The following is a 16,210-nucleotide window of genomic DNA, read 5'->3' as shown; positions in this document are numbered from 1 at the left end:
AGAAAGGCTGCCTGCTCTGTACTGGCTATTGGACACGATGCAGTGAGGGCAATATAACTACTCCCACTCAGGCAGGAACAATAATTATCAACGCCTCCATCGCTACAAAGATTCCCAATTGCACAGAACAAAGTATGTTGCCACTAGCTCCGATTAACGGGTCCGGAGCCAACCCTTTAGTAACGGCCATACACCTCCACTTCCGCTCACACCTCAGCAAGGTGGAAGTGCGGTACTGCTATGGGCTGATATTATTAAAAGCACCACTCCAGTGTTGTGTATTTTTTTACCCCTTTGTTCGGGTTCACATATGGGTATGTAAAGCATGTAGTCACAATCACCAGTAGCCATCTTCACCAATGTTCAGCCTCGCTCTAGTGACTGCAGTTGTGGCCAACCAGATCACAAATTGGTTGTGTGAAACGGAGGTCACTTTTTTAATTCCTGACAATGCTCTGCAGTCTCATTCAGATTCCCATAAACTTGTGTTGCGAAAAGTGACTTCCGGAACTCGCAGCAATCCAGCACAAAAAGCAATTACTTGGTGCCGGAGTGGAGCTAAAAATAGCTGACGATGCCAATGCTCGAGTGCTAATAGAGTGTCTTCAGCGTGCTCGAAAACTGTGCTTGAGTCGCTGTGGCTTCATGTCTCGAGGCTCAACAGCTGCAACACATGCAGGAAGTGCATATAAAAGTGCAAGCTAGGCACGAAGCGGCCATAGTCCGTCAGGTCTATTGTCTCTCCTTGCAAAAACTCTCGTCATTTGCACAACCACACTTTGTGATGTTATCCATATAAAGAAATAAAGGACTATATCTTCAAGGATTGGGTGAATGCTGCAATTCCTTCTTTTCTTCCATGTCCCCATCTCCCCTTTGGACATGCAGGAATTTGCCTGTTAGGCAATCCCTGCATATGTTGCAGCTGTTGAACAGCCGCGAAAAACATGCAACCATGGCGACTTGAACATAGTTTTCGAGCACGCTCAGGGTATGTGCACACGTCTGGATTTTTAGCATTTTTTTTTGCGGAATTTCGCTATAAAAACGCTATAATTCCGCATCAAAAACGCTAAAAATATGCATCCTATCATTTAGAATGCATTCCGGATTTTTTGTTCAGATGGATGCGTTTTTTACCGCAAAAAAAAACGCATGCCGCAAAAAAAATGGACATGCTCATTCTTTTTGCGGATTTATAAGCCAAAATGACTTTCAGGAAAAAAAAAACGCAAAAATTCCGCAAAAAATCCGCGCAAAAACCGCGAAAAATCAGCGCAGAAAAAAACGCGATTTTCTGCCAGAATTCTCCTGATTTTGTCAGGAAAAAAACCTGACGTGTGCACATACCCTCAAGATACTTTATTAGCACTCGAGCATGCTTGCTCATCACTAGTGAGTATGTAACTACATTCAATACACTCACTTATGTATTCCCTAACAAAGGGATCCTAAAAAATCCTGGAGTTGGACCTTTCAGATTGGAAATTTACTCAAAATCCACTCCCAAACCTACTGCAAGTTTTTAGCAGACACTTTCTCTCAGCAGTGGTACAGGAAAAAGTCTGGATCTCTCCAGAAAACTGCGATTTTTATGCAGAAAAATTCTTAATTGCAGCATCGGAGTCTTCATTGCTTGGATGCCAGGAAAAAACGTAAAGAAGACAGTATAATGACCCGGCCCCATCCTCACCAAACCTAAACCCTAGTGAGAACTTGTGTCACTTCTTACACGGGAGATTTATAGTGAAGAAAAACAGTCACCTCTGAGAACAGTGCCGGGGAGGCAGTGGTCAGTCCTGCCCAAAAACGTGATAGTCAAAAAATGAAGAAAAAAAAACAACAGCCTCTATGGATGAAGTTTATGAATGTTACTGAAAAGAAGGACGCCTAGATTACTATATTGGTCACAAAGATTTTTTGAGAAATGTCAAATGTATTTTTGTACATTTTTAGTTGTTTAGTTTTTATTCTCACTTTAACAGATGAAAATAAAAAATTGAGATTGAAAATGTAACTTTTTATTTGGCTGCTCAATAATTCTGCACACAGATATTTGATGACGTTGAACAAACCAGTCTTAATGAAGCGACGCGGTGGAGTAAGGTGCGGCAGAATCATCAAAAGGCCTACGTCTTCTCGGAAATGAAGTACCTTTTGATGAATTTGGTGGCCAGACACTGCCGTTCATAATAGCAGACGTCACAACATTGTTGTGGAATTTTACGTTGTGCAAAAATTCTGTAACTTTTCAAAGTGTTTTATCCCAGAAAAGTGGTCTAAACACTGATGAATCGGCCGTTCAGAGAGCACAAAAATAAACATAGGACCAACTCGTAAAAGGATTTTTTATTAAACCGCATCTCCAGTCACTTGACCAAGCATAATGAAAGGTATCACACCAACACTAGCATCAATCCACTAGAAGAGGTCAATGAAGGAACAGGAAATAGATTCCACAAGCTAAAAACCCAGAATCCTATTGGATTTATAGGTTTCAAATTTTAGTACCGAATGGACTGAATTAAACCATTGAATTTGTCAAATTAAACTATAAATTGGATACTATGCGCCATTAAGAAATTGTAATGATCCGTATTTATATTCATGATCATTAACGAACCATTTTGTTTTCTGACATCCAAGCTAAGTTCAAAACTGATTAGACTTGTGTACATGCAAAACAATAGTCCCCATTGTTCAAGTGAGGCTTGAAGGGTCGACGTTTCATTTACTGAATATTGTCAAGATGTGACGTGCATCATACTTACCTTGTGTCACTCCAAATGATGACACCTTCAGACTTGAATGTCTGCTCCCTGTAGTTCATCGATCCCATTTCAGCCAGCATACATAGATTTATCCCGAGAGCCACATTATGAAAACCTTCTGCGTCTGGCGATATGTGGATTTAATCAGCTCCACGGGAAGGAGGATGTGCAGCCCCAACCTTATGTCTCTTGATATAGATCAGTGCAAATATCTATGATTTAGATGTTCCTAGACACCTTCATTATGTAGAAAGCTTCACCATATAATTTTTTTTAGTGATAATGTATTTCACGCTTTAACATTTAGCCCAAACTTTTGATTGAACCTTTGCATTTTATTTTTAGCATTTTGATTACATAGTATCTCTTTTAATGCATTGTACAATGTAGGTTATCTTATACGTAGAGGACCCCTCCACTATGGCTGACATTCTCTCATAGTTTATATGTCATCCACTTGTTGTATAACTGATTGACAATGAAAACAGTTAACTTTTGAAAATTATTGCGTCAGGAAAACATAAGAACATTAATCGGATCCAAGTGCCGTTGATTCGGCGAGTCCAGATTCTTTGATATCTTTTTCCAGCTATTCCTTTTTTTTTCTATTTTGATGCCTGAGGAGGCGATGCACCAACGGGCAAAAGAGCAGCAGCCCATCCCAAGTCTTTCAACATAAAAAAACGAGGACTGGAGTTGTGCCTAAACAATAACACAACCAAAACAGGCGAGAACCGCACTGAATACAGTAATGGTATAGAATATTGTACTGTAGGGGAGCGATAGTGCACTTTTCTCTTAAGTTTTTTCTTTCTGATGTGATTTTTTTTTTCTGATATTTATCAAGATCTGATTGATTTATAAATCATTTTCTACATTCTGATCATTAATCTCAGCTCTTATCTGTGTGAATTCTCTGATGTTTAACAAGACTCGATTTTTTTGAAAAACATTTCGTACATAGTGAGCATGAATGTTGTTTTCTTTCGTGAGTTTTCTCGTGTGAACGAAGACTTGACCGACTTACAAGGCATTTTCCACATACAGAACATGAGAACGGCTTCTCTCCTGTGTGAATTCGATAATGTTCCTTAAGTTTAGTTATAGTAATAAAGCATTTCCCACATTCTATACATGAATGGGGCTTCTCCCCCGTGTGAACTTTCTGATGCATAATAAAACCTGACTTATATTTAAAACATTTCCCGCATTCTGAACAGGAATACGGCTTCTCTACAGTGTGAATTTTCTTATGTGAAAGAAGACATGACTGACTTCTAAAGTATTTTCCACATACAGAACATGGAAACGGCTTCTCTCCTGTGTGAATTCGAAAATGTTCCTTAAGTTTGGTTTTAGTAATGAAGCATTTCCCACATTCTATACATGAATGTGGCTTCTCTCCTTTGTGAACTCTCTGATGCATAATTAAACCAGATTTGAGTGTAAAACATTTCCCGCATTCTGAACATGAATACGGCTTCTCCCCTGTGTGACTTTTCTCATGTCTACTAAGACTCGCTTTATCCGAGAGACATTTCCCACATTCTAAACAGGAGTATGGCTTCTTCCCTATGTGAATTCTTCTGTGCTGTAAAAGTTCTGAGCTTTTTATAAACTTTCCACCACATTGAACTCCTTTTCGACCCATCAGACCGGAAGTGACAATTTGAGATTGATCTGCAGGTTCCTCAGGATTAGGTGAATCATAAATTAGATCTCTACGGTAAAGACCTGAATTTACATAAAGGTTAATGAGATTTTCTTCTGTAGCATGCTGCTTGATATCTTCATCTTCCACTTTATAATTTAGTAACATGAAGTTTCCCTCAGAGTTCTGACTAAGATTTTCTGTTAAGATTACAAATACATTTTGTAAGTTTTTCACAGAAACAACATTGCATATACATTAAATAAATGTGACGTATTGGATTCTTAATAATCATTAATCTGGAAGATTGGAATATTTCAAAACAAAATCACCCCAAATCTGCGGCGATTGTCAGTGGTAGCAATGCTTCCTATTAAAGTGACCCTGTCAACAGGATTGTGCACAGTAACTACAGACAGTGTCAGGTCAGCGCAGTTATACTGATTAATATGATACCTGGTGATGAATCCATCTTGTGGTTGTTGCCTAATCTTTATTTGTAGTTTTCAGTTAATGAGATTCTCATGTTCCGGGGCGGCCTTGTATGCATGGCCCCCTCATCCCCATCCTGGTATATATTTAATGCATTTAATGCAGGGTGTCTCTTGCTCTCCCCGATACCTGGGACAATGGTGGCTACCTGTGCTAATCGTATAGTGGGTCTCACTTATCCGTTTGACATTTGATTTGCGTATAGCCATATTTATATATCCACCTAGGCTGTCTCTGGGCATATGTGTTAAATAGGGCATCTTGCTTTCCCCGATACCTCCTTGGTTGTACTGGCAATGATATGCTGTGAAGTAACTGGAATTAACGACCTGGTTTTCGACATTCAGGTGTTGTGTGTCTAGTTTTGTTTTTTCAACCTCTTGCTATAATAGCATATTAAGGGTATGTGCACACGTCAGGATGCGTGCGTTTTTTTGCGTTTTTTCCCAATGCATTAAATAGCGGGAAAAACGCAAAAAATCTGCAAAATTAATGAACATGCTGCTTTTTTACCGCGATACGTATTTTTTTCCGCGGAAAAAAGCGCATCATGTGCACAAAAATTGCGGAATGCATTCTATATATATAACCATTATTTCTTATTTTTAGGGACTCTATAGCGACGGGGTCTGTTCCGCAGGACTGGCGCATAGCAAATGTGGTGCCAATATTCAAAAAGGGCTCTAAAAGTGAACCTGGAAATTATAGGCCAGTAAGTCTAACCTCTATTGTTGGTAAAATATTTGAAGGGTTTCTGAGGGATGTTATTCTGGATTATCTCAATGAGAATAACTGTTTAACTCCATATCAGCATGGGTTTATGAGAAATCGCTCCTGTCAAACCAATCTAATCAGTTTTTATGAAGAGGTAAGCTATAGGTTGGACCACGGTGAGTCATTGGACGTGGTATATCTCGATTTTTCCAAAGCGTTTGATACCGTGCCGCACAAGAGGTTGGTACACAAAATGAGAATGCTTGGTCTGGGGGAAAATGTGTGTAAATGGGTTAGTTACTGGCTTAGTGATAGAAAGCAGAGGGTGGTTATAAATGGTATAGTCTCTAACTGGGTCGCTGTGACCAGTGGGGTACCGCAGGGGTCAGTATTGGGACCTGTTCTCTTCAACATATTCATTAATGATCTGGTAGAAGGTTTACACAGTAAAATATCGATATTTGCAGATGATACAAAACTATGTAAAGCAGTTAATACAAGAGAAGATAGTATTCTGCTACAGATGGATCTGGATAAGTTGGAAACTTGGGCTGAAAGGTGGCAGATGAGGTTTAACAATGATAAATGTAAGGCTATACACATGGGAAGAAGGAATCAATATCACCATTACACACTGAATGGGAAACCACTGGGTAAATCTGACAGGGAGAAGGACTTGGGGATCCTAGTTAATGATAAACTTACCTGGAGCAGCCAGTGCCAGGCAGCAGCTGCCAAGGCAAACAGGATCATGGGGTGCATTAAAAGAGGTCTGGATACACATGATGAGAGCATTATACTGCCTCTGTACAAATCCCTAGTTAGACCGCACATGGAGTACTGTGTCCAGTTTTGGGCACCGGTGCTCAGGAAGGATATAAGGGAACTAGAGAGAGTACAAAGGAGGGCAACAAAATTAATAAAGGGGATGGGAGAACTACGATACCCAGATAGATTAGCGAAATTAGGATTATTTAGTCTAGAAAAAAGACGACTGAGGGGTGATCTAATAACCATGTATAAGTATATAAGGGGACAATACAAATATCTCGCTGAGGATCTGTTTATACCAAGGAAGGTGACGGGCACAAGGGGGCATTCTTTGCGTCTGGAGGAGAGAAGGTTTTTCCACCAACATAGAAGAGGATTCTTTACTGTTAGGGCAGTGAGAATCTGGAATTGCTTGCCTGAGGAGGTGGTGATGGCGAACTCAGTCAAGGGGTTCAAGAGAGGCCTGGATGTCTTCCTGGAGCAGAACAATATTGTATCATACAATTATTAGGTTCTGTAGAAGGACGTAGATCTGGGGATCTATTATGATGGAATATAGGCTGAACTGGATGGACAAATGTCTTTTTTCGGCCTTACTAACTATGTTACTATGTATATGATAGGATGCATATGTCTGCATTTTTAATGCGTTTTTATAGCATTTTTATCGTGAAAAAACGTGAAAAAACCTGAACGTGTGCACATACCCTAAAAGTTAAGTTTTAAATCCCAATATCGCTATACCTAGTCTTGTATAATTGGGAACCCTTTCCTCACCCCTTCTTTTTAAAGTTTTTTTTTGTAAAAAAACAAATTGCTAATTATAATATGGGAAACTCCAACCACCCCCACGATGTCTATTAGAGGAGTGAGGAAAACGCTGTACTCCATGGAATGATTTCATAGCCGAAGGGATGATCTAAACTAGGACAATGTACAAATATATGACCGGACAGCGCAATGAACTGTTCACATCAAGACCAGCGTCATCGAAAACAGTAAATAGACCTATCGGTAATTGTGTTTCCAGGAATCCATCCTGACAGCACCATGGAGGACGGTCCTTCTTATCCTTACTGGGACAGGAAACAAGGAGAGGTTAAAAGGACCCTCCCATCTCCACCCCTCAGTCTCTTTTCTAAGTACCACACCAGGATGGATGCACCAAAATGTATTATTTTTTATACTAACGTTACGTCAGATAAGTATAGAATTTCTCAGAAGGGAGGGAACTAGCCGTGCTGTCAGGATGGATTCCTGGAAACAATTATCGGTAGATCTAATTACCGTTTTCGAGGTCATCAATCCTGACAGCATAGTAACATAGTAACATAGTAACATAGTAACATAGTAAATCATGGAGAATACCAAAGTATGATGATCTAGGGTGGGACTACTGTGTGAAGATCCTTCCTATAGATGGCCACTTGCTCTGAGACTACATCTAGCTTGTAATGTATGGAGAAGTTATTCAGATTTGACCATGTTGTGGCCGTACATATCTGATCCACTGATGCACCCCCTTTTTCTGCCCATGAGGTGGCTGTGGCCCTAGTTGAATGGGCTCCAAGTGTCTCCAAATGAGACCTTCCTCAGCCTCATAGGCTGGACCAATCGTGGATCTGATCCACCTTGCTATTGTGGATTTAGCCCCTTTTGATCCCCCATACTGAACAAATAGGTTTGTGTCCTGTCTCCAATCCCTGGTTGCTTCCAGGTAGTGGAAAACCCTGTCTCTGACATCTAGAGAATGAAAGGACTGATCTTTAGGGTTTCTAGGGTGCTGGCAGAAGGAGGGAACTTCCTGGTTCATATTCGGGGTTGACACCACTTTAGGGATGAACGCCAGGTCGAGCCTTAAGACCAATCGGTTCTCAAATATCCATTGATACGGGTCCTTGATAGACAGGGCCTGTAGCTCTCCTGTCCTCTTGGCTGATGTAATCGCTACCAGGAAAGCCGTTTTAAATTAAATCAATGTAGCAAGGAAGAAATAACACGGTACCGCTACCTAACACTTCCCCAAAACGCCTACTGCTATGTGCCGCTGCAGAGTCCGTGAGACACCAAAACGGACATTCGGGTGCACCATAAAGATTCAAATACGAACATCCATGAACAGAAAAAATAGAAGTGCACTCACCAGTCCTATGAATTACGAGCCTTTATTGAAAATGCATGCAGGTAAATTTAAGGGAGAACGTGGAGTGGACAGACGACGGCCATTTCGTGCTGCTGCACTTCTTCGGACCCATACTGTTTATTGGCTCGTATGGAGGTTTACAAAGTGCATTGAGCACCAGGTTTAGATCCCAAGGTGGGACAGATTTCCTCACTGAAGGTCTGTGTACAGCTCTGGAGAATCTACCTATCTAGGGGTGGGAAGATAGGGCTGAGATCTGTACTCCCGGGTACTTGGTCTAAGGCCCTTGCTGAAACTCGTCTGCAGGAAATCAAGAATCTTGGGAATATCCAGGTGAGATGAATCCACCGACGAGTCACTGCAGTATATGCAGAAGTGCTTCCAGATCTTGTTTTATATATATATATATATATATATATATATATATATATATAGCAGATGTTACAAGTTTTCTGCTTGCTTGAAGGGTAGAGATCACGTCGTTGGACAGTACCCTTAATTTCAGGACCTGCCTCTCAGGATCCATGCCGACAGCTGAAGACTATCTGGATTGTAGAGGAATACTGGGCCCTGGTGGAGGAGGTCTTTTCTCCTTGGAAGGAGGTTGGGGTCTTCTACTGCCATCTTTCTCAGCAGAGGGAACCAACTCCTTCTCGGCCAGAAGGGCACCACCAAGATAATCTTTGCCTTTTCTTCCTGTACTTTTCTCAGTACTCTCGGAATCAGAGGAAGAGGGGGAAACACATAGGACAGTTTCCCTCCCCATGGTTGGGATACTGCATCGACTCCCACTGGACCGTCTAGGGGGTTTAGAGAAAAAAAAAATTTCCTGACATTCGGCTTTTCTCTGGATGCGAACAGATCCACCCATGGAACTCCCCAGCGCTGACACAGAATGCTGAACACTTCCTCGTTCAGCTCCCACTCTGTCGGGGATAAATTCTGCCTACTCAAGATGTCTGCCACCTGGTTCCTGGATCCTTCTAGGTGCACTGATGAGACAGATAGCACCATCCTTTCTGCCCATTGGAAGATCTTCCCCGCCAGGTGTTGTAGGACAGGATGTCTTGGACCCCCTTGATGACGTAGGAATGCCATCGTTGTAATGTTGTCGGGACTTTTATATGCCTGCCCCTGTCAGCCGACTGAACCTGGCGTAATACCTTCTATATTGCGTACAGTTCCATGAAGTTTAAAGGACCTGGCTCTGATCTCTGGGCTCCACATTCTTTGGAAGTATATTCCTTCAGAATGGCTGCCCCAGCCTAGCTGACTTGCATCGGTGGTGATTACGGTGCATGGGGAAAGAACCCAGGGAACTACTGCCTGGAGGTTTTCCATAGTGGTCCACCAGAGTAAAGATTCCCTCACCGAGGTGGATAGGGGATCACAGTGTCCAGAAACAGCTGTCCCAGGCAGATAGAATGGTACCTTAGAGCTCCCGTGAGTAGAACGGACTCCACCATTCGCAGGGGATACAAGAGGTCATTAGTCCCAGGATCCTCATTGCCTCTCTGGTGGAGCAGCCGCTTCCTGTGAATTGGTGGATTCTTTCCCTTAGGGCTCCTTCTCACTTGCGAGAAATACGTCCGAGTCTCGCAGTTTAAAACCCTGCTATGGCGCCGGCACTCCAGAGAGGAGTGTGCGGCCGCACAGCAATACATGGAGCTGCACGCTCCCCTCTGAAGTGCCGGCGCCGTAGCAGGGTTTTAACCTGTGAGACTCGGACGTATTTCTCGCAAGTGTGAAGGAGACCTTATAGCGGTCTGCTTCTCTTCTGGCAAGAAAGATGTTCTCAGTTGGGAGTCTAGGAGAACCCCCAGGAACCTTTTCTGGATTCTGGAAAGAGATCCGACTTCTTCCAGTATATAACCAATCCCAGTCCCTGTAGTATGGAGGTCGAGGACCGGCAGTGCTCCAGGAGTTGTTCCTTGGAGCTGGCTATAAAAATTGAAAGGAACGGATGGCACTCACCGGTTAAAAAACTTATTTTTTCCAATACTTTGAAAACATCGGCGTCGGGAGGATTGGAGCAGGAGTGGAATGGACGACAGCCGTTTCGCGCTGCAGTGGCGCTTCTACTGGTCACACTGGTAAGTGAGACTAACCACCTTAACAGAGGGAGGCAACTAAACCTGACGCCAATGTTTTAATGTATTGGAATAAAGAAGTTTTTTAACCGATGAGTGCCATCCGTTCCTTTAAATTTTTGTATCCATTGTGGCCATTTTCTTTGGAGTGGCACCCCGGCTCACGGAGCACTTACTGCTGTATACATGCTTGCAGCATCAGTTCATGCAATTACCTGTGCACTGAGTGGGCTTCTCCGCTGTGCGGATTAACACTTTGTTGGAGCTACATTGGAGCTGGCTATGCTCAGGAAGGCATCCAGGTAGGGGACTATGATGATATCCCATCTCCTTAGGTAGGCGACCACCTCCTCCAATAGATGGTGAACACTCTGGGTGCTGAGGCTAGGCAACGAAATTGGTAGTGACGGACTTTCCCCTGGACCCTCACAGTGAACCTTAAAGTATATCTAGAGTGAAGTACAGACATGAACATGATAGTATGTGTTTTTTAAGTCTAGGGTGCACATCACCGAAATCTTGTCTATCGGGGATTGTAGATCTGATGGACTTCATCTTGAATTTTTTGTAATTTATCCAGCAGTTCAGGGGTTTTAGATTTATTATTGTCCTGCTCTCTCCCTATGGTTTCTTTACCAAAAAAGACTGGAGTAGTGAGCCTTGCGTTTTTCTTGCTCGAGCACACAGACTATTGCTCCGATTTTTAGGAGATCCTGGACATCTGTTCACATGGGGGAAAGGGTCGACTGGAGGCGGGAGTTTGTTATTATGAACCTCGCTGACAGGGTTTGGGTAAACTCTATTTTGCTAACGGAAGAGACTATCCCCAAAACCCACTGATTTTCTGAAATCTCCTGCCAGCCTCCCAGGACCAGCCCCAGCTGTCCCCCCACTCTCACTGCGTCACTTTCTTCCTGAACCAAAAAATGGAGTCCTTACCTCTACCTCCCTTGGGATAGCTCCATCTGCCTGTCTTGCCCTTTCCCTTGTGGCCTGACTTCTGGCTAGGTTGGGGTCTATGAAAGGGCTGATACTTCTTTGGTTTCTCATAGGGGAACCCTTTCTTGTTGTCTGATGCCTTTTCTAGGATATCATCTAGTACAGACCCAAACACTCGATTACCCAAGAAGGGAATGGAACACAGCTTGTTTCTGAACTGTGTATTTCCCCGGCCAGATAGCCCTCCGGGCGGCATTGGATGAGGACCATTCCTGGCTGCGAATCAAACAGATTCTGCCAATGCGTCAGCCATGAATCAAGTTGCTAGCTTTAGGAGAGGAAGGGATTTCAGGAGGGCGTCCCTGGGGGTTTTGGACATCAAGAGTTCTTCCAGGTCGTCGACCCATAGATGCATGGATCGAGCCACCTAGGTCGCCGCGATGTTGGTCCGAATTATGGCTGCTGACGTCTCCCAGGTTCTTTTTAGAAGACCATCCGCCTTCTGTTCCATGGGTTCCTTTAGGTTAGAAGAGTTCTCGAATGTAATCGAGGTCCTCTTCGCCATTTTAGCTACAGGAACATCTGTTTTGGGGATATCTTCCCAGGCTTTGATGTCTTTTGGCTCAAAAGTTAGGCAAAGTTTGAAGTCCCGGGGAATAACCAGGCTCTTTTCCACATCTTCCCATTCCTCCGTGATCATTGAACGGATGTAGCTGTTGACCGGGAAGACTATTCCTCTGGAACCTTCAACCTCCAGACATCTTGTCCTGTATGGAGAGGGGTTGTTGGGTTTCCTCCACCTGCATATTATTTCTTACTGCATAGAGGAGTTCATCTGTGTCCTCGGAGGAGAAAGCTATCTTTTTCCTACCTCTGGTGGGTTAGCAGACACTTCCCCTGCTTCCTGGTCAGACTCGCCCGACATTATGTCTTCTTCAGAGGACAATTCTGACTCCCTTGGTCTTTTGGTACGGGGACCACTTTTGGGATTCGGGCTGTGAAATATGAGCTTGGACTAGCCCTCGATTATGGACCTCATGCCTGACAGTAGAGATGACTGCTCTTCTCTAATAACCTTTGAGGTGCAGGGTTCGCATAGGTGCTTCTGCCAGGTGGCCGGTAGCTTTATGTTATAGATAGCACATCTTATACCCTTACCTGATTTCTTGCCATCCCTTTTAGGATTTGCCGAGCAGGTGTTCCCCCCCAGAATACACAGGGTAGATGCCATGTGTGTTTCTATGTGTGGGGTAAGGGCTTAGAGACTTTACTAGCTTACTGAAGTGCCCCTAACTCTGTTCCAAGCTAGCCTCAGCTTTTATCAGATTCCTCCATGTCCAAACATACAGTAGGGCAGCCTACAGACACCTAGGACCCTATTTATACAATACCCATATCCAGGGAGCTGCTCGGATCATGCGTCGCCGGATTTCCTTCCTGCATTCCACCATGGAACGCCTGCTGGCCGTGACCCGGAAGTGCTCTGCTCGGCCCGTAGAGATGGCGTCGCCGGAAGCGCGCCTGCAGGGATTCAACGTGCACAGAGTCCAGAGCCTCCAGGCAGGAGAAAGAGGCTCACAGCCCGGGAGCAGCGCTCACCGAGGTAGGTTGATGGACCCCATCAGAGGGTGTCGACCACAGGCCGCTTAACAGCAGGAAAGGAGAGGCTGGGCCCCCCCGATCCGTGCTGGGTCTGCCAGGTACAGCCAGAGATACCCCAGATTTCTCTCTCGCCGTTCCTAGCCTCACTGGGACAGTAAAAACACTGAGGGGTGTAGATGGAAGGGTCCTTTTAACATCTCATTGTGTGCTGTCACAGTAAGGATAAGAAGGACGTCCTCCATGGTGCTGTCAGGATTGATGACCAGGAAAGGAAGATTCCTGTACGTCTAGAAGGTTCGATGATCACAGACCGTTGATCCCCAGAGGGTGTTTTACCTTCCCCTGGATAAACACATTAAGATGATACGTTCAGCTTTAGACCTTATGAAACCTCTGAATTCACTTTCTAAACTTATTACACACCTGTGGTAATGTCTATTGGAGTTTCTTCTTTCGCGTCACTTATACACGGCTGATCCCCCCTCGTCACCACTTCTTCTTCTTCATCCTCCACTTTAATAATAATCAGATCTTCTACCTGATACATCATATGGAACAATAAGTACAGTAAAGGAGACAATAAATACAAGAAACCACCAAAACATATGATCGCAGGACCAGAATTGCCCCATCTCCCCATAAAGATCCGGTACAGGGCTCAGCGCCGTCTACCTGATGATCCTCCGGGATGTTGTGATTCTCCTCCGGACAGTCCTGGGGATACAGAGGACGGGGACATCTCTCTGGTGGATTTCTCCTCCTGGATCCATCTGTGGAGAAACAACCACGTGACGGACTACACAGTCCCCATATATAGTGAAGGAAATAAGTATTTGATCCCTTGCTGATTTTGTAAGTTTGCCCACTGACAAAGACATGAACAGTCTATAATTTTAAGGGTTGGTTAATTTTAACATTGAGAGATAGAATATCAAAAATAAATCCAGAAAATCGCATTGTATAAATTATATAAATGTATTTGCATTTTGCAGTGAGAAAATTATTTGATCCCTCTGGCAAACAAGACTTAATACTTGGTGGTAAAACCCTTGTTGGCAAGCACAGCGGTCAGACGTTTCTTGTAGTTGATGATGAGGTTTGCTCACATGTCAGGAGGAATTTTGCTCCACTCCTCTTCGCAGATCATCTCTAAATCATTAAGATTTTGAGGCTGTCGCTTGGCAACTCGGAGCTTCATCTCCCTCCATAAGTTTTCTATGGGATTAAGGTCTGGAGACTGACTAGGCCACTCTTTCACCTTAATGTGCTTCTTTTTGAGCCACTCCTTTGTTGCCTTGACTGTATGTCTTGGGTCATTGTCCTTGTTGCAAGACCCAGCCACGACCCATTTTTAATGTCCTGGTGGAGGGAAGGAGGTTGTCACTCAGGAATTTACGGTACATGTCTCCATCCATTCTCCCATTGATGTGGGGAAGTAGTCCTGTGCCCTTAGCAGAGAAACACCCCCAAAACATAATGTTTCCACCTCCATGCTTGACAGTGGGAACGGTGTTCTTTGGGTCATAGGAAGCATTTCTCCTCCTCCAAACACGGCAAGTTGAGTTAATGCCAAAGAGCTCAATTTTCGTCTCCTCTGACCACAGAACCTTCTCCCAATCACTCGCAGAATCATCCAGCTGTTCACTGGCAAACTTCAGATGGGCCTGCACATGTGCCTTCTTGAGCAGGGGGACCTTGTGGGAACTGCAGGATTTTACACCTTTACGGCGTAATGTGTTACCAATGGTTATCTTGGTGACTGTGGTCCTAGCTGCCTTGAGATCATTAACAAGTCCCCCCCCCTGTGTAGTTTTAGGCCATTCATTACAGCCCAGACCCAGGCGCGGTAACACAGATCATCTTCTCACTTTCACACCCGTCAGATGGAGGGACATCAGGCGGCCAATAATCACTCCGCTCTCCAGGGTGTTGTGTTGCTAACAGATCTAAATGAGGAATTCTCAGGGGTCATATTGTGCCTGCGCACTTCTCCTGGGGACACCGGACACCTCTCACAGGAGATCAGAAGCTTGTAGTCATTATTTACCTGAGCTTTCTAATTTGTCCCAGAATCAGAGAAGTGACATCTTACACCCTCAAGGGGCAGTTCTGTATATTCCGGCCATTATCGGACGTTTATCTCCACCAGGAGCTACGACCTGTGCTAACAGTCAGGAGTAATATGGAAGCGTCACAGGTCGCGGCATCTGTGATCGGGCGTCGGTCTCTATTCCACCTCTAGACCTTTGTTCAAATACGATTTATTTCTTCTTACCAAATTCAATAATCTATATACAGTGCCTTGCGAAAGTATTCAGCTCTCTGGAACTTTTCAACCTTTTCCCACATATCATGCTTTAAACATAAAGATACCAAATGTAAATGTATGGTGAAGAATCAAAAACAGGTGGAACACAATTGTGAAGTTGAACTAAATTTATTAGTTATTTTACATTTTTGTGGAAATTCAAAAGCTGAAAAGTGGGGCGTGCAATATTATTCGGCCCCTGTAACTTAATACTTTGTTGCGCCCCTTTTGCTGCGATTACAAGTCGCTTGGGGTCTGTCTCTATCAGTTTTGTACATCGAGAGACTGAAATTCTCGCTCGTTCTTCCTTGGCAAACAGCTCGAGCTCAGTGAGGTTGATGGAGATCGTTTGTGAACAGCAGTTTTCAGCTCTTTCCACAGATTCTCCATTGGATTGAGGTCTGGACTGTGACTTGGCCATTCTAACACCTGGATACGTTTATTTGTGAACCAATCCATTGTAGATTTTGCTTTATGTTTGGGATCATTGGCTTGTTGGAAGACAAATCCCCGTCCCAGTCTCAGCTCTTTTGCAGACTCCAACAGGTTTTCTTCTAGAATGGTCCTGTATTTGGCTCCATCCATCTTCCCATCAATTTTAACCATCTTCCCCGTCCCTGCTGAAGAAAAGCAGGCCCAAAGGGGGCATTCTTTGCGTCTGGGGGAGAGAAGGTTTTTCCACCAACACAGAAGAGGATTCTTTACTGTTAGGGCAGTGAGAATCTGGAA

The 16,210-nt window shown here is 43.8% G+C and overlaps 1 protein-coding gene across 1 annotated transcript in view; it reads right to left on the bottom strand.

Moving 5' to 3' along the window:
* Positions 1–2,341: 2,341 nt before the first annotated feature.
* LOC138657454 (zinc finger protein 773-like) overlaps positions 2,342–16,210 on the bottom strand; it is a 42,117-nt gene continuing 28,248 nt past the window's right edge. The window contains exons 5-7 of the mRNA XM_069745248.1: positions 13,846–13,943; positions 13,597–13,711; positions 2,342–4,622 (exon numbers count right to left, since the gene is read on the bottom strand). Of these exons, the coding sequence (XP_069601349.1) occupies positions 3,664–4,622; positions 13,597–13,711; positions 13,846–13,943 (1,172 nt within the window). The 3' untranslated portion in view covers positions 2,342–3,663. The remainder of the gene's footprint in view (positions 4,623–13,596; positions 13,712–13,845; positions 13,944–16,210) is intronic.

Source organism: Ranitomeya imitator, chromosome 1 (genome assembly GCF_032444005.1).
Source record: "Ranitomeya imitator isolate aRanImi1 chromosome 1, aRanImi1.pri, whole genome shotgun sequence".
NCBI classification, from domain to species: Eukaryota; Metazoa; Chordata; class Amphibia; order Anura; family Dendrobatidae; genus Ranitomeya; species Ranitomeya imitator.
This window is presented reverse-complemented; position numbering and strand designations above follow the sequence as displayed.